General features: G+C 41.7%; 1 protein-coding gene across 1 annotated transcript; it reads right to left on the bottom strand.

Moving 5' to 3' along the window:
- Positions 1-202: 202 nt before the first annotated feature.
- Positions 203-26946, bottom strand: LOC311223484 (uncharacterized protein; the record flags this gene model as incomplete). The annotated part of the gene is made up of 4 exons (XM_084308269.1): positions 203-277; positions 504-529; positions 7917-9155; positions 26781-26946. The coding sequence occupies 4 exons, from the start codon at positions 26944-26946 to the stop codon at positions 203-205; spliced, it is 1506 nt and encodes a 501-aa protein (XP_084164395.1).
- Between the last annotated feature and the right edge of the window lie 379 nt (positions 26947-27325).

Below are 27325 nucleotides of genomic sequence, written 5' to 3'. Positions count from 1 at the left end.
ACGCCAACTTTTATCAGTTTCAGTTAGTGTGAAACAGTGATTACAGATTAATTGAAAAAGTTAATGATTACACATTGGATTACTCAGAAATCTGGGTTAAAAGCCTCTGATGTAAATGTCACAGGTCGACCTTAATTGACTTGAATAATTGGAGTAGGTTCCCAAAAAAATTGCAGGCTAATTTTATTACAAATTGTTAATCTTACAAGACAGAACCTGCACACTCCGTCTCTTCTAGTCCATGGACCTGTAGGCACTCGAACACCTGGATGAGGTGCTGTTGGAATGTGTAATGATGCAAGATTCAAGAGATTTATTCATCACATACACGAGACATGTAGTAAAATGAAGGTAAATGACATCATCCAGGTAAATCATGTAAGCCAGTAAGTAATTTAACTGGTCTCCCATAGGCAGTGCTGCATCAGCCTCTGGAAGGTATAGCTGGGGTATTGCACAGGCCAAACGACATCCTTTCAAACTGGAATCCAGGTACTTTGTACCACAGTGTTGGCCCAGCAAGCTGCAACTGAAGCCACCGTCACAGAGAGGAGTCTGCACACTCACATTCGGAGTCTTCGCCAGGAAAGGAAGGACTGATCTAATTAATAATCAATAATGTCACAATGTTCTGGGCACAACTGTGGGGAAGAGGCATCAAGTTCACATAGTTCATTGTTGACTCCATTATGCCATAAACCCCAATTCTAAATCCACAGTATCCGAACGATATACCTACTACCTTGTTTTTCAAATATTCTTGAAAAGCTGGTATATAGTAGAATCATTAAACATCTAGATGACAACAATATCTTGTTCGAACATCAGTACCTATGGCTTTAGAAAGAAATACTCTACATATATGGCTCTTTTGCACCTTAGAGAAAAAATTACAGCTGCACTGGAAAAAAATGAATATACCTTTTAGGCATTTTCTTAGATTTATCAAAGGCTTTCGACACAGTGAATCATGAAATGTTATTATCGTCATGTTATGGTCTTAAAAAACAGGTTATACAATGGGTTGAGAATTACTTAAACAACAGAGAGCAATTTGTAGTTTTCAATGGTAATCGATCACAGCTGGCTGTACTAAAATGTGGTGTTCAACAAGGGTCCATTCTAAGACCCTTGTTGTTTTTGATTTATGTGAATGATCTTGCAAATGCATCCAGTTTATTGTCACCTATATTATTAGCTGATGACACAAATCTCTTCGTCACTGACAATAATTTTGATTCTCTTATTGATAAAGCAAATTCTGGACTCATTAATTTTTCCTATTGGTTTCAGTTAAACAAGTTATCACTCAATGTAAATAAAATCTAACTTCATTATTTTTATAAATAAGAACAAAAACATTTCAGACAGAACCAAGATTTGTATCAATAACAATGAACTTGCACAAGTTTCATCAGTGAAGTTCTTAGGTGTCAATATCGATGAGAATCATTGTGAAATTGTTTGCAAGGTTTCAAAATAGTTGGGCATTATAAAAAGGGTTAAAAACCAATTAAAAAAGAGCACATTACTAACTTTGTATTACAGTTTAATTTATCCTCACATCTCTTACTGCAATATAATTTGAGCGAGCACTTACCCATCTTACTTACAAACAATCCAGAACTCAGAAATCCTTTGTAAGAATTGCAACCAACTCTTCTTATTTAGCCCCAACCAAACCATTATTTAAACAACTGCAACTACTCACAATTTATGAGGTCAACAACAGGGGTTCTTATATGTACAAAGTGATTGGTCTTCCTTTATCGTTGCCTAATTCTTTTCAAAGTTATTTTGAGTTTAATTCTCATTATCACATCTCACAAGAAGAAATAAAGACTTACGCATTCCTTTCTGTAGGACCTCTGTTGCCAAATTCTCATTTGTTTATCAAGGTGCAGTGATGTAGAATGATATACAAAATCTAACAGAAACATGTTCCACTTTAAATATATTTAAAAGTAAGCTTAAAAAAGTACAGATCCTGTAGTCTGTAGTAGTATCCATGTGTATTTGTGTGAAGTCTTTTTCCCCCCACCATTATAATTGTTGTATAATGCTGTATTGTATGTATCTGTGTGTATGAGAGGGATATGCACATGTGTTTGTGCATACTGTGGCAGGGGGGGGGGGGGGGGGATTTATTTTGTGTAGTTATCCTATATAGGTTTAAGAGGGGAGGTCGCTTAAGCCCTTGGGTTTTTTTTACCTTTCCTGCACATTTTAACTGTTACTTATTTTATTCCAGAATGTATGTTTGTAAGTGCAAATAACAATAAACAATGAAAGTCAATACATAAGGAGGGCAGTACTGTCCTGTCAACCTGTATGCTCTGCCATGTTTGCAGCACTAGAAGTGTACTTGGCTCAGGTAACTGCAGGTCAGGGTAGGTGGTGCGTGAGGGATGCCTCAGATTCTTTTTCAGTCTTTCACCAAATGTGGTCATTATTTTTGGCCGATTCACCACTGCGTCCACTGTACTGAAAATGTGTTACCCATGAAAGTCATAAGTGACTGAGATACCACACTCTGATCTGAAGCAATGATGGATAGTTAGTGTTACATGTATTTTTTCAAGTTTATTGAAAAAGTATATTGATTTATTTGTTTATTTAAAGAATAGAACTGTAAACAACATTAAGAACAAATAAGTTAAAACAAACCACTTATGATTGGATAAACCTACCAATCAGAGGAACCCGGAACCTGAGCGCCGTTGTAGAAGGGATAGAGGCATACAGGACAGATATAGCCCTAACCCAACCATACAGGACAGACATATCCAGTGGACAACATTGTCATTCAGTGAGATTCACTTCAGACATTAAAGGGGGAAAAAACAAGCTATACTATAACAATAAAATATCTTTGAATTAGCCATGACATTCATTCCATCTTCTACAAAAACAGAGCAAACAGGGGGTCAACTCTTAGTAAAAAAAACAAATAGTTTCTTCACCCATATAATATAAAATGTAAAACAATTATAAATATAAAATATGTACAATTGTTTTACATTTTACGCTACAAATTGCAGAGAATGACAGTAAAGTGAGAAGTAGGCCACTTGGATCGGTACTCCTATTGGCTGATCCATCTAATAAAGTACTAAGCACTGGTATCGGTTACTGTAAAGTCAATAAATGTCTGAATTGTCTTAGCCAGCAGTGTATGTTAAATAAAAAATTAATTGTACAGTCCCACTCGTCTGTGTCCATGGTGCAATTATGGTGTATGAGGGTTGGTACAAAGAGCATTTTAATTAGCGTGTGTGTATTAAATCCATATACATCAGGGGCGGGGCTAGGGGGTGGCTACTTGGGCTCAAGCCCCGAATCTATTTAAAAAAAAAAAAAATTGGACAATTCATCATTGTTACATGAAAATATGTTTGCACCAGATTTAGCAGAAGCTAATTTCCATCTGTGGTCTATCCAGCTGCTAACTGTATTTGAGTGAGTTAATTCTTGGTGTCATGGTAGACTCAGACCTAAGCTTTAAATCACAATCAACAAGTTGACAAAAACGTAATTCTTCCACCTTAGAAACATAGCTAAAGTACGGCCATTTATAAATCAAAAGGACGCTGAAAACCAGATCCATGCCTTTATCTCAAGCCAACTCGACTACTGTAATGCACTCCTTACCGGCCTCCCGAAAAAATACGATGATAACTATTTTATTGCAATGCACTATTGCATTATTTTATTCTATTTTACTAACTATTTTATTGCACTGCACTATTTTACTTTGTATCAGTGAATCATAGACGCCTGGCCATAAGAGCATTCGGAGCATCTCTGCTCTCCCACTATTGAACTTGGGGGAGCAAAGATATGCTCTTGCTCCACCACTTTTTGATCATATGAAAACTATGATATATCCCCCCCAATATATAAATCTAACCATAACTATGTTATGGTTAACTGAGTTTTATAGTGAAAAGAGCAGCTTTATTGGTCAAGATTGAAGGCTCTATATTGCAGGAAATTGCACGTACAGGTTAATAAAAAAAAAATGCACCCCTTGCCTGCAAATAATTTAAAAAAAAACTAAAAAAAAATTAAAAAAAAAAAAAAAAAAAAAGGGGGGGGGGGGGGGCACCTATCTGGGCTAAGCCCCGGATCTCCTATAATCCTAAATCCGCCCCTGATATATACATGTGTAGTGGTTCAATGCCCTGGAATGAATGAATTAACATACACATTGCAGAATGGGTACAATACAGTACGGCTCAATACACACAATTGTTAAGGGGATGCAGACCAGAGAAAGACGTTTGTCTTGTTTACATCAGGGTCCCCCATTTTCAATTCGTAGTGAATAGCTGAATAGCTGGTTAAACTACAGCACGTATTCCTCAGGAAACTACTAGAAACAACTATGGCTGTCAGTTTATCGCGTTAATTAGATTAACACATTAAATTTATTTTTTTATCTTTGACTGTGAATAACATCATGCTAAAATTGACCAGACCTGAAAAATCTAAGCAAATGAAAAAATGGAAGATGATTAAACAGAAGGTTTTGTAGATGGGGCATTCTACAGAATTAGTTCAAAGTGCCGTCCCACAACAAGAAAAACTATAACAAAACAATTAAGTATTCAGACATAGATATTTACTAAGAATATGTTATGATCTATTTAAACCCAAGACATTAAATTACATTGTGATGAGCTAAATATATACAAAATCGTCATTTATAGGGTACTTTCTATTGGGAAGTAGCTGTCCCAAACCCTGACATGGAAATTTCAATGTATGTAAATAACACTTAAAACTTTTTTTAGATCGAGTTCAATGGTGTAATTTCAACGATCTTCATGATTAAGTTTAAACAGAAGTTGAACGATTTATTGTGGGTTTAATTTTTTTATTAAAAAACTATACTCAAAATAGTTTCCATGTCACTACCGAAACACAGGAGTTTTAGTCCATTGGCTGAGCCTGGTTTTTAGCCACACCCCTGCATTTTTGACCAGGCATTGACACTGCCTCCTGTCCCTCATGGCTGCATGGTAAGTAGCTAAATCCCATACTTTTGAAATAAATGTGTTCCAGTCTGAAAATCGGTGTGTAACCATAATAATCGTCACCACCGAACACATATTTTCTTCAATTAAGTAAACTTTTTTAGGGTTTCATGCAGAATATTATGTTTTATGTGTGTACACCTCTTCAAAGATGTGTACTAGCATTCTTTAGTTATGCTCAAAGTTAGCCAGAATTGTCACTACAGAAACAGTCACTACCGAAACATTATGATAAAGTGACGTGATCATTTCGGTAGTGACAAAATGGAATAAGTAGTTAAATCCCATCATTTTGAAATAAATGTGTTCCAAAGTCAGAAAATCAGTGTGTAACTTTAAGAATGGAACACATATTCTCTTCAATAAGGTAAACTTTTGGGGGTTTTATGCTAAATATTATGTTTTATGTATTATGCAGTCACTACCGAAACGCTGGGTGTTTTGTAAAAAAAAATTAAGTATATTGAGTTATAAACAAAAATGTTATGATATTGATTGGTTAAATGTATGTTCAATTTCATCAATCATTAACTCTGAAATCAATATGATCAGTGTTATGCATTTTACAGAGAAAGATTGCTTTTAGATTTTGATAAATTGTATCAATTGAACTTTGAAATTTGGTAGAAATTTCATTTTTATTGATTTAATTGTGAAAACCTTCAAGAAAAATTAAAAAATAAATACTCTAGAGAAGGGAAGGAAACACAATCTCACACGTGTATTACTATGTTTCGGTAGTGAACATTTTTGGGAGAGGAAAAACATTCCAAAATATTCTGAAAATACAATATAAAAATGGACGGTACGCTCACTAGATATATGTACATTAGATATGGTACAATATATATTCTGACAGTTTTGGGAATAAAACTCTATTTCCCAAAAAATATTTCCAACCTGACTTTCAACCAATTCGGTAGAATGGCCCAGATACAGTACTGAATTCTGCCATCCGGACACATGCCATTTGAAATATGATTATAGAATATAGAATATCAGGCCTAAAATGGTTATGCGATTAAAATGTGATTAATTAATTACAAATCCTGTAATTAATTAGATTAATATTTTTAATCACCTGACCGCACTAGAAACAACTAGTAAGGGATCAAATCAGCTACTCTTTGTTCATTATTGATTCTTTATTGATAGTGAAAACCAACGCATTTCTGCAACATGTCTTCATCAGGGTAGTGTACTGACGAAGGTACTGTAGAAAATAGTTCCCAATAAAACTGGCAATAAGGTCCATGTGAGCTCTACCTATCTTGAGTAACCGGGTCATGATTTCTTGAAAAAGTTTTTCAAATGTTTTTTTTTAGTTTGTTGGGGGGTTTGAGTTCCACAAACCCAATGCCGTTCAGTTCCATTGTATTGAAGTGATGACAGCCATCTCCAAAACTGGAAACTATAGGGTTGCCGCAGTGATGTGACATTTTCAGTGATGTGATTTGTGATGTGAATATTATTTCCCATGAATAATAAACTCCTGACAACACGGTTTACAAAATGACACTAAAAGTAGAGCGCCTACTTTAACTTTATGCGGCTACATTGATCCACTGTGTCTGTCCGTCTACATCTGTTTTTAATTCATTTTCAATGCCAAGTATCAATGTGTTGGACAGAGTTGACATTCGATTCTAATAAAAGAATATGCCAACTTATTAATTCTGTACATTTTCTATAAGTTCATTGACAGATTAATGTAGCTGTTATTTAGTGCATCACACAATCATACTTTTGCTGGTCTGGACTGGTCCCCTGAGCCTCTCTCCAGTTGAACTGCAGCAGGGTTTAAGTCTCTAGCCTTCTTTCTCTGCTTCATGTGAAGTTAAATCTACTCTAGAAGTGAAAGTGAAACTTAAGCTACTCTGTACTGCGACTCTGCTGCACAGACCTATAAAATAGATCTGCTGTCCGAGCACACGTTCAGTTTATGTTGTCTGACTGAGTATTGATAACACACTTAGGGCTAGATCCACAAAGAATGGATTGCACGGAGCAAGTTGTACCCTTACTTACAATTCATTATGAATTGAAAATGGAGGACCCTGATGTAAACAAGACGAAAGTCTTTCTCTGGTCTGCATCCCCTTAACAATTGTGTGTATTGAGCCGTACTGTATTGTACCCATTCTGCAATCTGTTAATAAAACTTTCATTCAATCAATCAATCTGCACGGTGATTGATTGAATGAAAATTGTATAATACTTTTTTTTTAATTTTTTTAAAGTGAAGATTGGTGAAAGTTAGGTTTGCACTTCAATCCCAATAGGGACATTCATCTTGGTTTTTTTTGTCAAATAAAAACTTAATTTTTTTTAGCTCTCGATTAAAATCGTAAATCGGATTTAAAAAAAAGAATCTGGGATTTTATTTTTAGGCCATATCGCCCAGCCCTACCCTGGCGTTTAGGTGAGAGTCTGGATGAGATGGGTGCTACAGACCCTGGAGTATGCTTATGATGTCCGTCTAGTTCTACTGTCTGACTGCTGCAATCCACACATTGTGCAGGCTTGTTCTTTTTGGAAAAGGGTCGACTTTGATGTCAGATTTGAAGCTGACAGTTGCCAGATCATTGAAATCCAGCATTACATTGTAATGCTTGTGGTCAGATGTTTTAACATGTTGGGGGAATGATGCTGGACTAGATATTGAACTAGAACAATGCTGTTACACCATTAAAGCGGTCTCTACACCTGCTCTCCTGCATGTGTCTTCATGTGAATGTTTTATTTTCTTTTATTATTATCTTTATTAGCGTTTTACAGCTTTTTCTGGCCACACAGGACCGATAGAGGAGAGAGGGAGAACGGGAGGAGAGGTAGGGAAGACATGCAGCAAATGGTCGCCGGGACTGGGAAACGAACCTGGGACGACCGCTTCGCGACTCAGTGCGCTATATGGTGTGCTACTGGAGCACCCGTGAATGTTAATGTCTACAGCAGCTCTTCTATGCGTCTTCATGTAAATGTTAACATCTGGGGCGACAAGTGGCTCAGGAGGTAGAGCAGTCATCTGGTAATCGGAAGGTTCCCGGTTAGATTCCGGCTCCTCCCTTAGGCATGTCGAGGTCTCCTCCAGCTGCTCTTCTGTGTGTGTCTTCATGTGAATGTTGACGTGTGACATCCTGATAAATCTTTTGCCACAGACAGTGCAGCTGTACGGTCTCTCCCCTGAGTGGGTCTTCATGTGGCGCGTCAGGTTGGACTGGGAGCTGAATTTCATATTACAAACAGAACATACTGGTTTCCCCCCAGTATGAATGATCATGTGTTTGTGAAGATCCCCTTTACCGATGAACCGCTTCCCACAGTCGCTGCAGCCGTGTGGTTTCTCCCCCGTGTGAATCCTCATGTGGGCGTTCATGTTCCCAACCTGAGTGAACCCTCTGCCGCAAAAACTACAAGTGTAAGGTTTCTTCCCAGAGTGAGAATTCATGTGAGTCAGCAAATCTGAGCGCTGGATAAAACTCTGACCACAGATGCTGCACGCGTGAGGCTTCTCGCCAGTATGTGTCTTCATGTGGCGTGTCAGGTTGAATTTAATCCTGAAACTCCGGGTACAAATGCTGCAGTTGTATGGTTTCTCCGCCTCTCCCACTCTCTGGGATGTCTTGGCGCTTAAATCTGACTGAGATCCTCTGCTCTCCTTCCAGTAGTCGTCATTGCTGCCTTCGCTCTCAGCTGCAGAACGTTGTGAAGAGAGGGACTCACCATCACCGACTGCTTCTGAGGCTACACAGGCCTCTCCCTCACATTCTACTTCCATCTGTAGAGAGGAGGTGGTTGGTATGGAGGAGGTGATGGGGAGAGAGGTGGTGCTTGGCGTGGAGGAGGTGATGGGGAAAGAGATAGTCTGGTCCAGAAGTGGGGATTGACTATGCTCTTCATCCTCATCACTTCTTTGGACGTATATGAAGTTGAACATGGAGTTTTTACTGTCAGCTTCCTCCAGACCTGGAAGCTGCTCTTCCTCCTGACTGGGCCAGATCTCCTCCTGCTCCTCTTTGATCTGTGGAGGCTCTGGCTCCTCCTGGCCTGGACTGGGGCTCCTCTCCTGCTGCTCAGGAAGAAGGTCCTCCTCACAGCCAGAGAGCTGAGGTGCACCTGGAGGGAAGCATGCAAAGAAAGAAGAGAAGCTTCAGTTTTATTTAATTCAGATAAAAATAAACCGATAAAAAATCTGGCCATCAGACTACATTTAAGTTATTACTTGTAATATTTGTGGGTGATGCTATGGGAAGGAGGTGTGGCAAGGAAAGAGGGCAAATATGATGTTACAGACAAAGAATAATAATTTAAAAAAATGATATCTGACCCCCTTTATAGAATGAAATAACAGCTTGGTCACAAAAAAACAACAATGTGGCTCTTAAAGGGGAACTCCAACATTTTGGGAAATTAGCTTATTTAACATCTTCCCTGGAGTTAGACAAGAAGATACATACCTTTTTTGTCTCTGTGCGTGCATTTAGCTTTGGGAATAGACGCTCCGTTAGCATAGCTTAGCTTCATCACTGGAAGTGAGGCAGATCCGTAGCCTTACAGGCCTTACAGTGTATTGCAAGGTCTGACATTGACCAAACTTGATATGCATGACCTTGGTGGGCTCTAGGTCAACTCCTGAAAAGGGGGTCAATGTCAGACCTTGCAATCAAAAGTTATGGGGCGCACTGAAATTATGGCAAGGGTTATTAGCCCCCTAACTTTTGATTGCAAAGTCTGACATTGACCCCCTTTTCAGGAGTTGACCTAGAGCCCACCAAGGTCATGCATATCAAGTTTGGTCAATGTCAGACCTTGCAATACACTGTAAGGCACTGTAAGGCTACGGATCTGCCTCACTTCCAGTGATGAAGCTAAGCTATGCTAACGGAGCGTCTATTCCCAAAGCTAAATGCACGCAGAGACAAAAAAGGTATGTATCTTCTTGTCTAACTCCAGGGAAGATGTTAAATAAGCTAATTTCCCAAAATGTTGGAGTTCCCCTTTAACACCTTGATTTACCCTACAATGAGTTTGGAAACTGACAGAATCTGAAGTAAAAATTGGACTGATCCCGCTCCCTCTCCTGCAAGATTAGTGGACCCAGGCTGGATCTAGCAGTCCCCAGGTGCACTCACCTCTGCCTCTGATAGACTGTCTCCCTCAGCTTTCTCCTTTAGTATCATCACCTTTCTATCCATTCCACTGAGAGCACTCCATCAGTGCATACCGGTGCACAGATTAACATGTAACAGCAAGAGCGGGAAAAAACTGTTTAAATTGACAATGTAATTTGTCAGCCAGCAGCAGCAACCACATACTTGTCGGCTGACAGAAGAAAGAGTACAGAGGTGGGCGAGGGCGACCAATATGTCTCTTTGATCTACCGGTCGATGGCAACAGGCCTCTGATTGATGGACAAGCTGGAAGACCCAGACAAAGACATCTATCATTTTGTCAGTCATCCAATCAGACTTGCCGGTTTAAACTTGAATCTCAGTGAATCCCTGTCCTCCTTTGTGGCTCTCTGGCCTGAATTTAGCCTGCTACATTATCATGGGTGAAATTGAGAATGAGGTTAACTTTTTCTTTTACGGTCCTGTTTACGAGGATGTAAGGGAAGTACTTTTTAGTAAAATGACCTCCATTTATGTTGAATTTCTTGAGCAGGATGAATATGAACAACTTGAGCGGTGCTTCAGAAAGGGAACTTTATTTTTAGCAGATTTTATTTGTCAAGCTTGGGAGAGAAGGCAGAACACTTTGTTTAAGACCGAGCTGTAATCTGTATTTATGTAATCCATATTTTAGATAATGGAATAATGGAACACTGCAACAGTATTTTTGGTGTCTTATAAACCCATGAGGGTTGGGCACTTTGTGTGCATATGACGAACATTTTATAATAAATCAAATCAATCAATCATGGTTCGCCTGTTTGGCATTTGCACCTTTAACATTTATGTCACAAATAACCCTGGGACTCATATGCAGGTATCAGCCAGGTGTGTAGCCTCTTACAAGCACAAGCTATGAGACTGAAAAACGATAATTAAAGGATGGGTCAGCTATAGGACGAGACGCCAAGAGACCGCGACCTACCACATACAATACTATATTCCACTACTTTTCCTGATATGAGGTTTTTATGGTAAAGATATTGAACATGAAGAAGGAGGTGATGGACGATCTCTTAGCTGAATCCTTTCATCTCTCCCCAAGTCTGAAGCTAGGCTGGTAAAGCTATGCCTCCTAAAGTGTGCAAACGGAAAGTACCGGCTACAGGCTTTCGGGTTTCAACAAAACAATTATAGAAACGTGTGAAGTGCACAATATTTCCTCGTTTAAGCCACTGCAACGGCTTTGCCTGAATAATTTACTACATGACCGGGACGTTCTAGCTTGTTTGCCGGCAGGATTCGGGAACGGTTTGGTCCGTTCGGAGGCAGCTTCCAGGGGAAGTACATTGGACTAATTTTTGGTTCTGAAATAAGAGAGAATACTTTGTGCAAGATTTTCAATATTTTGTGTTGTACAATGCATGACTTCTTAAATGTCAAATACACAACTTGATCTCTGAGAATTTGTATTGAATTTTAAAACTAAGTAGCCACAATTTGATTTGTAGAATACTATGGGGTATGGGCTAATACCCTGGGGTCAATAAGGAAACTGAAGCAAGTGCTTTTAAACGTCAGTATTTTAAACTTCCCTTAATAATTTTTTATCGTTTCATAATATCATTGTGCATTGTATGCCCGTCTACCAAGATAGTACACTAACACATTAGTTTATATTTCATATTAAAATATGGACCAATTGTAGTTTGCATTATTATAATTAGCTGTGATCATAGTGGTGATATTCACTCTGTCTGCTTGGCTGGCGATGGTAGATCTGTCCAGCCTAGGAAAAGTGCAAAGTAGATCCCATGCCAAAAAAGGTTGCCCACCCCTGGTATATGATCTCCAGGCATCCCCGCACTCACAAATACATGATTTAATCAGAGTTCCAGAGCCTGGTTGGCAGCCCACTGTTATAAGTTAATTGAGTGGGGCATGGGGTCCAAGGGGTGGTGTCCAGGGACTGGGAGGCTGTCACCTTGGTGCAGAGTTCAGCAAGGTGACAGCTGAGGAAAAGCTGTTACTGAGCCTGCTGGTCCTGGAACTGAAACTCCTGTAGCGCCTCCCGGACGGGAGGAGGGCAAACAGTCTGTGATTGGAGCGAGGTGTCCTTGACGATACTGCATGCCTTCCTCAGACACCGTTTATGCTGGACAGTCTCAATTGCTATACCCAGGGCTGTATGTTAACATTAACGTTTTTGCACATAGCACTGGTGCTACACAGGCCAAAAACTTGTAGCACGAGTATAACCATCAGTGATGTAACTTTCGGAATGAATGCTTTTGTTCCTGGAAATAACGTTAGGCTGGTCCGACTCCCAAATATCTAACACTAGCTGTTAGCAATGACAGCAACCAGATAGCTTTCTTGTTTGATTAACTCACGTTCACATATCTCATATTGTTGCATCTTCCGACATGACAATGGAGCCCAGTAATTTACACTACATTCCCACAACGATGGGACTTGTAAATTGACCAAACTCATTTCACCACACAGCACAAACTCCCACTAGCTGTGGGGCTTACATTGATATGCTCGTTGTCAATCATCCTTATTCATCATAAACACTACTTAGAGAATGGCAATAAAAAGTCTGCATACCATATTGTTAATGTGTGACAAAACAGTCATGGAGTCATCGGCCTCTTTCTGCTTCATAACGTTATTACCAGGGTCTTTCTTGGGCAGTATTGTCCTAAATCCAAGACGTTAGTATAAGTCTAAACATAGAGAACACGCTGTCTTGTGTGTTCACTTTATTTAAAAATGTTACACATTCACCCTATAAAATGAATACAAAATAATATTTAACAAAATACAAATGAACCATTTAACTAGGGATGCCCCGATCACGTTTTTTGCCACAGAGACCGATCGTCTATGAGCCATATCGGCCGATACACTGCTGATACAGATCAATTTTGGTTTCGTTATAGCAGCTGGCAGTATTATACTGTAGGTCTAACACAGGCATTCTCAAAGTCCGGACTCCGGTCCAGATCCGGACCAAACCACAACGGTCTCTGGATTCTGAGCAAATTATACTTTTCATATGACATATGTATTATCTGCGCCACAACGCAACAAGTCAAAATTCTCCGCTATCTCTAATGCAAGAAGCGTCTTTGCATGTCCGACTCCACTCACTGTGTGTGTGTCTGTCTACTCTGGTCCAATCGCATACCCCCCACCCAGGGCCGGACTGGGGAAATAATTCATACCGGGAGATATAGCGCGAAATATAGCCCCAGTCAGGCCACTTTTTAAGCGGGGGGTCTGGGGGTCCCCCTCCAGGAAATTTTTTGTTACAAAGACTTAATTTCCTGCATTCTGGTGAATTTTAGTGCATGTGAATCACAAACTAATGAGCCAACAATTGCTTAGTACAATGTACTGTTATGGACCTCAAATAAAACTGTTGTGGCACTAGCAATGCTACTCTCTCCACCTTCAAAAAGAAAAAAGCAAGAGCACAACATATTTTTCTATTTACTATTATAATACAGTTAACCACTCTCTCCTGTAAGGGCCTTTCTTTTTCTTTGTTTTATCCCTCTCTCCTCCATCCTTTCTCTTTCTTCCACTGTCCATCTTGACATCAACGTTAATTGACTTTCGCTCTACCGTATCTCTCCCGAGTCCCTCACTATCTGGCTCATTGCCTGGCTGTTATTCTGCATCCGAGTGCCGTCTGCCATTCCATTCGCCGCCTCCGCTGTCAATCAGTTGTATCGCCTGGTCCCGCCTCCACCAATTACAAGCGGCAGCACGGCTCCATTGTGTGTGTGTGATCCGCCGGCCCGTGAGAGAGAGAGTCAGATAGTTCTCCAACTGTGTGTGGCAGACAGTGAAATCCTGGTTGTTCCCCACCCATCTAGGTTATCTAACTATCGCGCCGCGCCGCCGCCACAACTAGAAACAATCGCCTGGCAAAAAAATAAATAAATAATAATAATAATATAAAAAAATATATAATTTTTTTTTATATAATTTTTTTTTTTTATCTGTGCAGGCCAGGCCACCGGGAAAACTCCCGGTGCTCCCGATGGCCAGTCCGGGCCTGCCCCCACCCCACCCACAGTCTGCGAATCAGAGGCAGAGTAGGGCGGGTCTTCACGGAATGCTTGTTGTCTCTTCAGCTAGCTGGGAGTGTACCGGGGCTCGCTCAATGTGAGAGAGTAGTCCGTCTCGTCCAGCCCTATGAATTTCATGTCTTTTCTTGTGATCCCCTTAGCCTTCAGTTCTGACTATCACGGTTATTATTACTGGGTGTTGAGGGCACAGCTCTTGACTGGTTCACCTCCTACCTCATCGACAGACATCAGTTAATCTCCCTCTCTGACCACACTTCAAAACCACCCTCAGCAGATCCGGACCCATCAAACTCACTATTAATGACTCAACCATCACCCCCTCCCCCCTAGTTTGCAACCTCGGCGTCATCCTGGACCCCACCCTCTCATTCGAACCCCACGTCCGCTCCCTCGTCAAAACCTCCTACTTTCACCTCCGCAACAACGCCAAAATCAGACACTGCCTCTCCCCCCCTGCCACTGAATCCCTCATACACGCCTTCATCTCCTCCCGCCTCGATTACTGCAACTCCCTCCTCACTGGCATCACCTCCCACTCCCTCCATAAACTTCAGATGGTCCAAAATTCAGCTGCCCGCCTCCTCACAAACACCCGGCCCCGTGACCACATCCCTCCTGTCCTCCACTCTCTCCACTGGCTCCCGATTAAGGAACGCATAAACTTCAAACTACTACTCCTCACCTTCAAAGCCCTCCATAGCCTGGCCCCCCCTACCTGACTGACCTCCTTCTCCCTTACTGCCCCACCCGTTCCCTCTGGTCCTCTTCCACTGCTTGCCTCACTGTCCCGTCATCCAAACTCAAATGTTTTGGTGATCTGGCCTTCTCTCGTGCTGCACCCCGACTCTGGAACACCCTCCCTCAGACCATCAGAGACTCTCCCTCACTCTCCACCTTCAAATCTCATCTCAAACCCTACCTGTTCTCCCTAGCATTTAACCTTCCCTACCCATAGGTAGCGGCACGGTGGTGTAGTGGTTAACACTGTCGCCTCACAGCAAGAAGGTCCAGGGTTCGATTCCCGCTTGGGGACCAGGTTTCCATGATGCCAGGTACCCAGGTGGGGTATCTCCCAGGCCTTTCTGTGTGGAGTTTGCATGTTCTCCCCGTGCTCGCAAGGGTTTCCCCCCCGATAAGATAAACCCAATGGAAAAACATGCACAACAACAGATCGCTAACGCTGTGGCGTCCTTGACGAAGACGGGCAGGAGCACATGGATTGGTCCCCTGGCGCGGCCCTCGCCGACGCCTGTCTGCTCCCGGCTGCCCTTGGGGGTTAGGGCGATGGGATGGGTTAATCGCAGAGACAAATCGCATCGGCGATCCTACAAGAGACAATGCATGCGTGTGTGTTCCGGTGTGTGTGTGCTAACCGTGTGTGCTAATCGCTAAACGTTGAGGATAATTGCATGCCAATTAAAGACCTCTGAACAGGTCCTGCATTATTATTATTATTATTACCCATAACCACCCTCCTCCAACCTGTCACCCCCCTTTTCCCCTCCCCTACCCTCTGCCTCCCCTCCCGGCTCCTGTATTTTTTGTTGTTGTCTGTTACTGTGGCTCTATGTTCCTGTGTATTCATACTGTTCCCTGTTCTCCCCTGTGGTTCTATGTTTCTTTTGTTTCTTTGTTTTGTTTTTTTCTTTCTGCCTACTGTCAGCGACTTCGGGTTACTGAGAAGCGCTCTATAAAATAAATGAATTATTATGAAATCATTATTATTATACGCACCGTGCTCTCTAAAGTGGTTTGCGTTAGTGGCGGTTTTGGTTTTTAATCTGCCTTTTTCTTTTTACTCTGCGGTAAACTTAACGAACTATCCATGCTCCTCTGGGTGATGGGACTTCAAGTGTCTTATAAAATTTGTTGTGTTTAATCTGCCTTTTTCTTTTTACTTCACGGTAAGCTTAACGAACTCTCCAACGAACTCTCCATGCTCCTCTGGTAGCCCTTTTAGACCGCCCGGGTTCCGGTTCAAGCTCCAGCTCCGTTTTGAACCCTCTGAACCTTGGTGCTCTCTGGCGAACCAGCCCGCGTTTACACCCATTTAAGCAGAACCAACATTCCACCGTCTCCGTCGTCAACAGGGGCGTTACTCAGGCAGAGGTAAAAATGATGCGTGGAGAAAGGCTTAGCGAGCCTCAACGCGCGAGCGCACACACAAAAGCACACACACGCACTGTATACGTTTGAAATGAATCGTTCCAGCAAAGTAGGCTTCCATTATTCGAATTACTGTTTTAATGGGTATCATAGTAGTAAGTCCGTACTGTAGAACATGACTATTAGCATGACATCTGATTTATTAATGCCAATGCTAAAGATTAGGGACAAACGCAATTGGCACAAGTGTAAATGATGGATTAGTCACACAGTTAACAACCAAGTGTGTGGAAATCCAACCTCCCCCGTCAAACGTCAAATCAAGCTCAACTTCTTTCATGCAACAGTTGAGTCTGTCCTTTTGTATGGCAGTGAATGCTGGACCTTGAAGCCCACCCTGCAGAAGTCCTTGGATGGGTGTTACACCAGAATGATGCGTGTGGTGCTCAACATCAACAGGGATGAGCATGTCACTAATGCAAACTTGTATGGGGGGGTGCTAAAGGTGAGCGATAAAGTGGCAGTCAGGAGAATGAGGCTGGCAGGTCACTGCCAGAGACACCATGAGATGCCAACCAGCAAACTTGTGCTGTGGGAACCAACACACGGGCATCGATCACGAGGACGTCCCACGTTAACCTACGTGGACGTACTCAGGAGAGATGTGGGAACAGAAAGCACCGGCGAGCTAGCCAGATGCATGGAGGATCGGGATGACTGGAAGCACCGATGGAGGGCCCGTCCGAGGACGACCTAGATAGATAGATTAGCTCAACTGGTAAGTTCGCTGGCTGTGGATCCTATGGTCACAGTTTCAAATCTCTTGCTTCCAAAAGTTCTCTTTAACATCGTTAATTCATTGATCCACTCTGGTTGGATGGTGTATTGTACTCAGGGTTAGAAATTTAAAAAAAATTCCCAGGGCTTTTTTTGCCCCCCTTAATTTATTTTCGGGGGCTTTTTTTTGTATTTCGGGGGCACAACATTTTTATGATGAAAATTAACATAAAGACTATAAAACATTGTTGACACTTTTTTTTACAGTCTTCGTCCCTATGTTTGATAACGTAATGTTAATGTCTCCATATATAGGGCTCTACGCTAACCTTTTTCCCAAGGAGCACATCAAATTTAAATAAATAAAATCTAAATAAAAATGTTGGAGCACAGTGAAAATTGTTCAAGTAACAGTTTATTAACAAACTATTTATTATGTGCATATTATACTGTGTGTGTGCATACTAAGGGCTAAACATCTGTGCAAATAGCACATACCACCAAAATCACAAATTGGACCATGCCTAGACGCAAAGGATATCGGTTGTCAAGCTGCTTTTGTATGTTGTAGTCTTGTCACGATACCAACATTTTGAATTGATACAGATAGGAAAGGCAATGGAATATATTATTAGATGACAGAACATGGAAAATTCTTTATACAATTATTTTCTATTATCTTTTTCCCCCCTCCTTTTTCTGATTTTTCTCCCATCCCACTGTTAGTAGTTATGCCAATTCCCAACCCCCTTCCTGGTTGTTGCGCACCCCCCCCCCCCCTACGGTTGGTCCGGGAGGCCGGAGACTGTCGCATGCTTTCCTCCGACACATGTGCAGCCAGCCGGCAGCCAGCCTGGCAGCGCAGATTCTCACCGGGAGAGTAACGTGTGGAAGGTCACACTACCTTTCTCCAGATCCTACCCTCGCTGTGCAGGCGCCCCGACCTAACTGTAGGGGACGCTGTCCACAACGCCCAGGACCCACCCACGGCTTCCCTCCCCCAACTCAGCCAAACGAGTTAGTATAGCGATCAGCCCAAGCCAAGGCAATGCTGACTCTCCGGGAGTAGAGACCGCAGCCTCTTGCATTGGTGATGAGCACAATCTCCGCTACGCCACCTGACCTATACAATTATTTAATTCATTATAATTGAAACGCTATTGAATAATAGTTAATACAATTATTCTGTTACACAGCTACAACTGAGCTATAATTTATACGTATTAGCTACTGTCAGGGATGCAGTCGTAATATCAGAACTGGCTGGACGCCGCACGCACGTGCATACATGTTCCCTCGCGTGCACACAGAACAGATGATTATTATGCATAAATAGTAGGAAACATGTTTGTATAGGAAATTACTAGTTTTAGTTTAGTTTTTGTAAATATTGCCTTGAAATAGAGAAGCTGAAAAAGGTAGCAGGATGTAGGCTTCAATATATAAAGAAATTATATTGTCAACAATATAAACCCCCACAGGGCAAAATTATTTTGGTTTTGCACTTCTCGTTCTTTGTTATGACTTATGTTATTGGTATCCTATTATTATGCAAAGTCTAGGTGATAGATAAGTGCCGGTACTTGGCGCACGACGCGACGAGTCAAGTGAAAGTTGTGAACGCATTTTTGTGTGCGCACGCGTGCACATCCGTGCGCGTACTTCTGCTCAGAAAAAACTGCTGGGACGGCGTGGTACCGCGTGGGACCACCACTGCACCACTGGCTACTGTCCATCAATGTCTTCCTTTTGAATGAAATAGGAACAGGAGAGAGAGATGTAGAGAGGGAGAGGGAGAGAGAGCGAGACACACACACAGATATTCTCATTGATTGATTGATTGAAAACTTTATTAACAGATTGCAGAATGGGTACAATACAGTACAGCTCAATACACACAATTGTTAAGGGGATGCAGACCAGAGAAAGACTTTCGTCTTGTTTACATCAGGGTCCCCCATTTTCAATTCATCAGGACATATATGACATACATGACATACAGATAGTCAGTACTGCTACATCTATACATTTATGACATACCAGATTTGCAAATACAGTACTGTTTGTGATACAGAAGGAGTCAAGAAAAGGGAGTATATACATTTGACGTAGAAACTGTACATTGGAGGAGGTTGGGTGGGGGGGGTTGGGTACATTGGGATATTGACAACCATACTGGGTAATTTACATTGGAGGTGGTTGGGGGGGGGGGCACACTGTATAAACAAGTAACACTGTACATTGGGGGGGGGGGGCAGTGGTGCAGTGGCAAATTGACAGTAGGTCAAACGCTCCACGCGCGTGCGCTAGTTTTTTTTGGCTGCTCTCGTCCTGCAGCTGGATACTATTGCCTCACAGCGCGGCCGTCAGCGCGCGGCCCAGAGAGCGCCGCTGGCTCTGCGGCTCTGCAGCTGCATGCTTCTCCGGGAGTCCGGTTGGATAATGCCATGTAAAAAGCGATTGCGCGTACTTCAGCCTCAGTGACCGAGGTATAACGCCGTTATACCGAGTTATACCAGCACTGCACCACTGGGGGGGGGAGGAGACACTGTACAAACAAACAAAATTGTACATTGGACTATTGACAAAACCATACTAGGTAAATGACTGTACATTGGAGGGGGTTGGGTTAGGATATTTACAGGGGCCAGTGTTGAATTGCAGTCTCAGCCCCCCTTTCCTCTGAGCGTTCCCAGTGATGGCTTACTATGTGCGTGTGTGTGTATGTGCGTGTGCAAACGGGAACGGGACACACATCTGTGCAATAGCGCACACACCCGTCACACCACCAAAGTCACTGGCTGACCCACAGTGTGCGTGTATGTGTGTGTGCTAACTTCGCTAACGTTATCCGCCTCAGTAACATTAGCTGCCTCGCCGGATTCCTCTTTCTCCTCGTCTCTCTTTTGCTCAAAATAAAAATGAATGGGCTTCATGGCTGGCTGAATCTTTAGCGTCGTCTGATTCTGAATGTATAACTTGCCTATGGTACCGTGACTTTCTGTTCCAGCACGTACTGCGTTTATTGTTTCATTTCTCTCGTGAAACCAGCCGCGTCACCGCAGGAAACTCTACTGTGATTGGACGTTTATGCACCTTGTGGAATGTGGGACTTGTAGTTTCTGAACTATTAACAGCGGAGCTGTTTGTAATCTTCACTCGCACCAGGGGCGGAGCTAGGGGGTGGCTACCTGGGCTCAAGCCCCGGATGTATTCTATTCTGTATTTTTTTACAATTCATCATTGTTACATGAAAATATGTTTGCACCAGATTTAGCAGAAGCTAATTTCCATCTGTGGTCTATCCAGCTGCTAACTGTATTTGAGTGAGTTAAGTCTTGGTGTTATGGTAGACTCAGACCTAAGCTTTAAATCACAATCAACAAGTTGACAAAAACTTAATTCTTCCACCTTAGAAACATAGCTAAAGTACGGCCATTTATAAATCAAAAGGACGCTGAAAACCAGATCCATGCCTTTATCTCAAGCCAACTCGACTACTGTAATGCACTCCTTACCGGCCTCCCGAAAAAATACGATAACTATTTTATTGCAATGCACTATTGCATTATTTTATTCTATTTTACTAACTATTTTATTGCACTGCACTATTTTACTTTGTATCAGTGAATCATAGACGCCTGGCCATAAGAGCATTCGGAGCATCTCTGCTCTCCCACTATTGAACTTGGGGGAGCAAAGGTATGATCTTGCTCCACCACTTTTTGATTATATGAAAAATATGATATATCCCCCCCAATATATAAATCTAACCATAACTACGTTATGGTTAACTGAGTTTTATAGTGAAAAGAGCAGCTTTATTGGTCAAGATTGAAGGCTCTATATTGCAGGAAATTGCACGTACAGGTTCATTAAATTCAAAAAAAATCTGTCGTGGATGGGGGCGTGCCTGACCCCCTCCAAACCCCTCCTTACCTGCAAAAAACAAAAAAAAAAAAACAAAAAAAAAAAAAAAAATAAGGGGGCCCGGCTGGGCTAAGCCCCGGATCTCCTACAATCCTAAATCCGCCCCTGACTCGCACACTGCGAGTAAATTATTTTTCCGGTTCGCACACACATATTATTAGGGGCAAATATGAGTGAAATGCACTGTAGAGCATATAATTATATATATAATTAGTAAACTGTCTGGGGCATTTCCTGCCCCCCTTAACTTATTTTCGAGGGCATTTGGTAAATTTTCGAGTGCATTTTGCCCCAAGCCCCCGTTAATTTCTAACCCTGATTGTACTTGTGCTGTATAATGACAATACATTTTAATCAAATCTCATTTTGAAATCGCTATGGACACGACAGTGGCAGACAGCTTCGGAAGCGTGGCATTGCACCATGCTGATCCACTCAACAGGTAGCGATTTCAAAATGAGATTAGATTAAAATGTATTGTCATTATACAGCACAAGTACAATACACCATCCAACCAGAGTGGATAAATGAATTAACGTAAAATAAAAACTTTTGGAAGCAAGAGATTTGAACCTGTGACCATAGGATCCACAGCCAGCGGACTTACCAGTTGAGCTAATCACTCAGTCGTTAACTGTGAGTGACTAATCCATCATTTACACTTGTGCCAATTGCGTTTATCCCAATTATTTTAGCATTGGCATTAATAAATCAGATGTCATGCTAATATGTCATGTTCTACAGTAGGACTTACTACTATGATACCCATTAAAACAGTAATTTGAATAATATAAGCCTACTTTGCTGGAACGATTCATTTCAAACAGTGCGTGTGCGACTGCGTGTGTGCTCACGCGTTGAGGCTCCTAAGCCTTTCTCCACGCATTTCTGGAGCATTTCTTTATCCACTATGGTTGGATGGTGTATTGTACTTGTGCTGTATCATAACAATACATTTAAATCTAATCTCGTTTTGAGAGCAGCAAATCGCTTCCTGTTGAATGGATTGGTTGAGTGCAATGCCGACTCGCTACTTTCCCCCATTTTCTCGTCTTCACAGCCTAGAATATGACACGCCCACTGATGATGTCACGGTTCGCGAGGAAAAACCAACAATTTTCCGGTGCCAGCTGAGCACCGATTTGTCACGTTCTGAACCAATTAATCCCGGTCTGAACGCGCCGGCCGGTGCGAGATTACGTTCGGGAACCAGCTCCAGCACGGAGCCTGGCCGGTCTAAAAGGGCTATGGGTGATGGGACTTCAGGTGTCTTATAAAATCTGTTGTGTTGAAACTTTTTACATTGCTTCCCCCATGAGGTATTTTATCCTGGCATACATTGCAGATGGCATTTGTTCCATCTGTCTCAGACACTTTGTAATAGTTCCACACCGCCGACATGTTTTAAGATAGTTAACATTTTACTGTAATGTATGTATTTTATTGTGACAAATAATAAACAAACTTGAACTTGAACTAACATGCGACAAAATTACACCAACTCCGCTGAGAATTGGCTCATGCTTTTCGCGCCATCGATCGGTTTTCGCAATCAGCGACTAGAAAGCATTATCGTAGCTAGGGATGGCCCGATCGATCGGCCAGCAATCGGTATCGGCCGATATTCATTATAAATATATGAGATTGGTGAATTCCGATCGAAAAACATGATCCAATTCTTAGCGGAGATCTCACTTGCTGTCTGTCTCAGACACACGGAGCTGCAAACTGCCGCTCCTCCTCCTCCTCCCTTGCCCCTCCCGCACCCATGTAAACACAGAGGAAGCTCCTCTGCTCTAGTCTATAGTGCATGGGACCGTGAGCTAACGTTAGCTACCTAACTATCGTTACTGTTTAAACAAAATTACCCAGTCAACTATTCACTTTTAGTAGGCATTGTCTAACGGTATCTAGCCGGCTCAGCGTTTCCGTTAGCCGGTAATTACCGGTATTTGACCGGCAAAATCTGTTGAAGTCCGACATATTTCATCTCTCCGGTCTTAATGTCCGGTGAAAATAATTCCCTGAGTCTAAGCACAATTTGATTATTTGAATTGTATTAAAATAGGCTAAAATTAAATAGCCTATGCGATGAACGAAACGATCATTACATTTGTTTCCTCGTTGCTTCTAATAATGACAACGACGTTGTCAGCGAGAGCTTAGTGCTGGGTGTGCGAACTTTTGTGAAGCTGCAGAGCCATAGCAACAGCAGCACAATGCAGTATTCCAGCAGTACTCCAATTCAGCCATTTTCAGCCAATGTTGGGTGGGGGGCGCTGCTGTGCGGTTCCCAGAAAAGAGCCAATAACAGCTAATCAGCTGCTCTGCAGCGCCATACTCTTTGCAAATAAGTCGTTGCGAGGTGGAGAGAGTCGTCACGCAAACCACGATAATGTTGCCGTCTCTCTGCTTTCTCAGTTCTTCGCTTGATATAATTAATACAAATGTCCAATATAACGGAATTCGTTAGCTCATAAAAATGTGATTATAACAGACTGCTGTTTAGTGTCGGACCGACTGCCCACATACGCGGTCTATTTTATTTCAAGTCAGCAGCAGCACGGAGTATCGAGGGACTTATTTTATTTGGAATATATTAATGACTGTATACGCAAAAGTAGCCTAGTTTTAAGTAATACTATTATAAATCTACATGCCTTGAGGATGACATTCTTTATATAGCCTGCCTATCAATTGTTTTAAAGCTCAATAAACTATGACCGGAATTAATCTCATTTGTCCGGTAGATTGAAATCTTGCAGGTCACGGAGACCGGCAACAATTTTTTCTAACGGAAACCCTGACCTGCCGGCTAGCTACTGATAGCTCCTGATATAAACAAATGCTCCAGCAATAGTCTAGTAGTGCATGTTGATACCTCCGTTAGCTCACATTAGCTCACGTTAGCTCACTGTTCAAAACGAAATGTCCCATTGAACTAAATAGTTCACTGAGGCGTTGTCTTAACGTTATCTAGCCGGCTAGCAGTAGCACTAGCTACAGATAGCTCCTGATATCAATGTCTTATAACATTGATTCGATGCGTATTCGAGCCCCGGCTTGCATCGCAGTCACAAACGGGGCTAGCTGAGGGAGTAGGGTATATCTGCAGAGTCGCAGCCGCAGATATACCCTGCTGTGCTGAGGGCATGCTGAATGTGATTTAACCAAAGCAGAGTATACACACAGACAGTGGAGATAGCGAGCATTTTGACTTGTTGCGTGGTGGCGATGTCTCGCAGATAATACAACTACAAGTATAATTATATTTATATATATTTAAAAAAAAATTATATAAAACCAAAAACGATCGATATCGGCCGATATGGCTCAAGACGATCGGTGATCGGTACCGGTGGCAAAAAAAAGTGATCGGGGCATCCCTAATCGTAGCCCGATATAACCTTACAGATAATAATAATCATAATATAATAATAATAATATCATTGTTATTATTCAAGAAAAAACAGCTCTTGTATTGGAATTGGTATCGGCAGATGGGCAAGCACAGGTATCATAATCTGAACAGCAAAAAGTGGACTGGTGCATCTCTAATTGTGTATATATGTTGATTTAAGTGGTGCTCCTAGTGGTAAAAGTTAATCTGGAGTCCAATAACTTTGATTGTAGATTATTATAGATCATATCTCAGTAGTAGTATAATAGCTTTGATAATAGTGTATGAATGAGAATGCTTATGGGACGATACATCGATCCAGATCGATATATCGATCTATTATCAATTATCAAATAGGATCGATGCAACGTAAAAAGATCGATTCATATTGCAATACCCATATTTTGAACATCCCCTGTGACTCCGCCCGGCTGTAACAAACAGTAGCTCAGTGTGTGTTAACGTTAGACAGCATTGCTTCAGAGTCCGCCTATTTTCGACCCGAAATAAGTGCCTGTTGTTTTTTTCCCCACAAGGGGTCAAATGCATCTAACATGCTTTCCATCCTCGCCATCCCATTCCTTTATGCCCACGTCGCGTTAAATACCGAAATTAACGTTGCGTTAGCGTAAGCTAACTAAGCTAAGCTGATAGAGCGATAGAGAGAACAGCAGAGGTCCACTAGGGACTGGGAAGGAGGGAGGTTACTGCATTCTCGAGATAGCCCCACTACCAGGATCTGGCCGGTACTGAACCTTCTGACTCCCAATGCCTTTTCCAGCTAAATACAGCGCTGTGACAGTGAATAGGATATTAATCGAGAAAAAAAAGAAAAACGAACCAAAAACAGTGAACAGGAGGTCTATTTGTATTAAAAACAATAGATTGTTTTTCATTTAAATGTCTGGAAGAGATCAAAAATAAAAATGTCAAATGATATTTCCATTGCCTTTTTTGTTGTTGATTTAAATGTTACTGATTGTGTTAAATGGGCATATAATATCGTCTCGTATCGATCGCAGGCACCTGAATCGAATCGTATCGTATCGTGGCAGACTTTGTGGAAAATATCGTATCGTTGTCGAAAGAATCGATATTGTATCGTATCGTGATGAAACTGGTGATTCCCACCCATAGCATTATATTTTGAGCTCCGAGCCTTGACATTTAGCCTTTATCTAATTTTCCTACCAGTGCTCATTTCCTTAGCTCTATTCTATTTACATTTTTCAAAAATGTTCTTATCTACCTCAGTTGCTATTGCATGTTCGTATACCAACTATTCACCCGTTTTATTCTCCACCCATCGATCATCCATAGCAACAGTTATCACCGACATCCAAGTTGGGGGATCCCCCTTTGAATGGCCCAGCTAAGGTTTCTCTCCTCCACGTCGCGCTTTGATAATACTGTATGAATGAATGATGATGCTGCTTATAGTTCATATCTCAGTAGGAGTACAATAGCTTTGATAATACTGTATGGATGAGAATGCTTCTAGTTCATACAATCAATAATACTGTATGGATGAGAATGCTTCTAGTTCATATCTCAGTACGAGTACAATAGCTTTGATAATACTGTATGGATGAGAATGCTTCTAGTTCATATCTCAGTACGAGTACAATAGCTTTGATAATTCTGTATGCAAATGCTTCTAGTTCATATCTCAGTAGTACAATATAGCTTTGATAAAACTGTATGGGTGAGAATGCTTCTAGTTCATATCTCAGTAGTAGTACAATAGCTTTGATAATACTGTATGAATGGGAGTGCTTATAGCCTAGTTCATATCTCAGTAGTAGTACAATAGCTTTGGTAATGAATGACAATGCAGTTCATGTCAGTAGTCAGTACAATAGCTTTGATAATACTGTATGAATGGGAGTGCTTATAGCCTAGTTCATATCTCAGTAGAAGTACAATAGCTTTGTAATTAGCTTATTCTTCACATGGACACCGCTACAGGAATCTTTTGGCGGCCATTTTGCGTCCCTCCTTCAAAGCATTACGGGGCGCAAAATGGCGCAAGTCTATAGTTCTATGACAACTCCACTCGGACCGTCATCTTCAGAGAACACAGGGGAGTGGCCCAAAAAGACACCTAACCCCAAAACACATCTAAACGAAAGACTACGACAGATAAAGCCTCAGAGAACACACACAGTGGTCCAAACAGACAACAAGTTAGGCTAACCCTAAACACATCCAAACTAAAGACTACGACCGGCAAAGCAAATAGCGATACCAATTTGATCCGTAAACCGGGTCAATCCGACAGACGTCTTGAGATTAATTACAATAACCTTACCCTTCCACTCAGCCAGAAGTCTCCGTTGATTGTCCAGCTCCCGTTTAGACCGAGAAACTTCCTCTTCATACTGAGAAATAGTTTTCTCAAACAGGCCAAATATCTCCTCAGCAGCCGCCTTCAGTCTCTCGTTGACCACAGCTTTCAGCTTGTCTGTTCTGTACATTTTCTAAAGGTGCAGGTAAAGACAAAGTTGATGATTTATTCACATCTGCATGAACCTCACACTGTCCGACGAGGACAGCATAAACAATCTTTCTTCTTCTACTGCTTGTATTCAGGCTGGACTGGTTTGGGGATTTGCTGCCACTCGGTGGTCAAAATGAACGTAACACCATATAATTTCCAACATTATTATTTATGATCGGTCTGTATAGTTTGAGAAATACCATAACTGTAACTCCTTCCAAGCACAGCAGACACAAGTGGTTTCTTTCTACGGGTTTATTGAAAGCTTGGTCCTCCAATCCACCTCCAATCCACGTGAAAACTTAAAACAGAAAACATAAGTCGCGTTATGAATGAACATAAGTCGTCCTGATGAA

The sequence above is a fragment of the Notolepis coatsorum genome (assembly GCF_963971535.1).
Source record: "Notolepis coatsorum genome assembly, chromosome: 2".
Taxonomy (NCBI): Eukaryota; Metazoa; Chordata; class Actinopteri; order Aulopiformes; family Paralepididae; genus Notolepis; species Notolepis coatsorum.
This window is presented reverse-complemented; position numbering and strand designations above follow the sequence as displayed.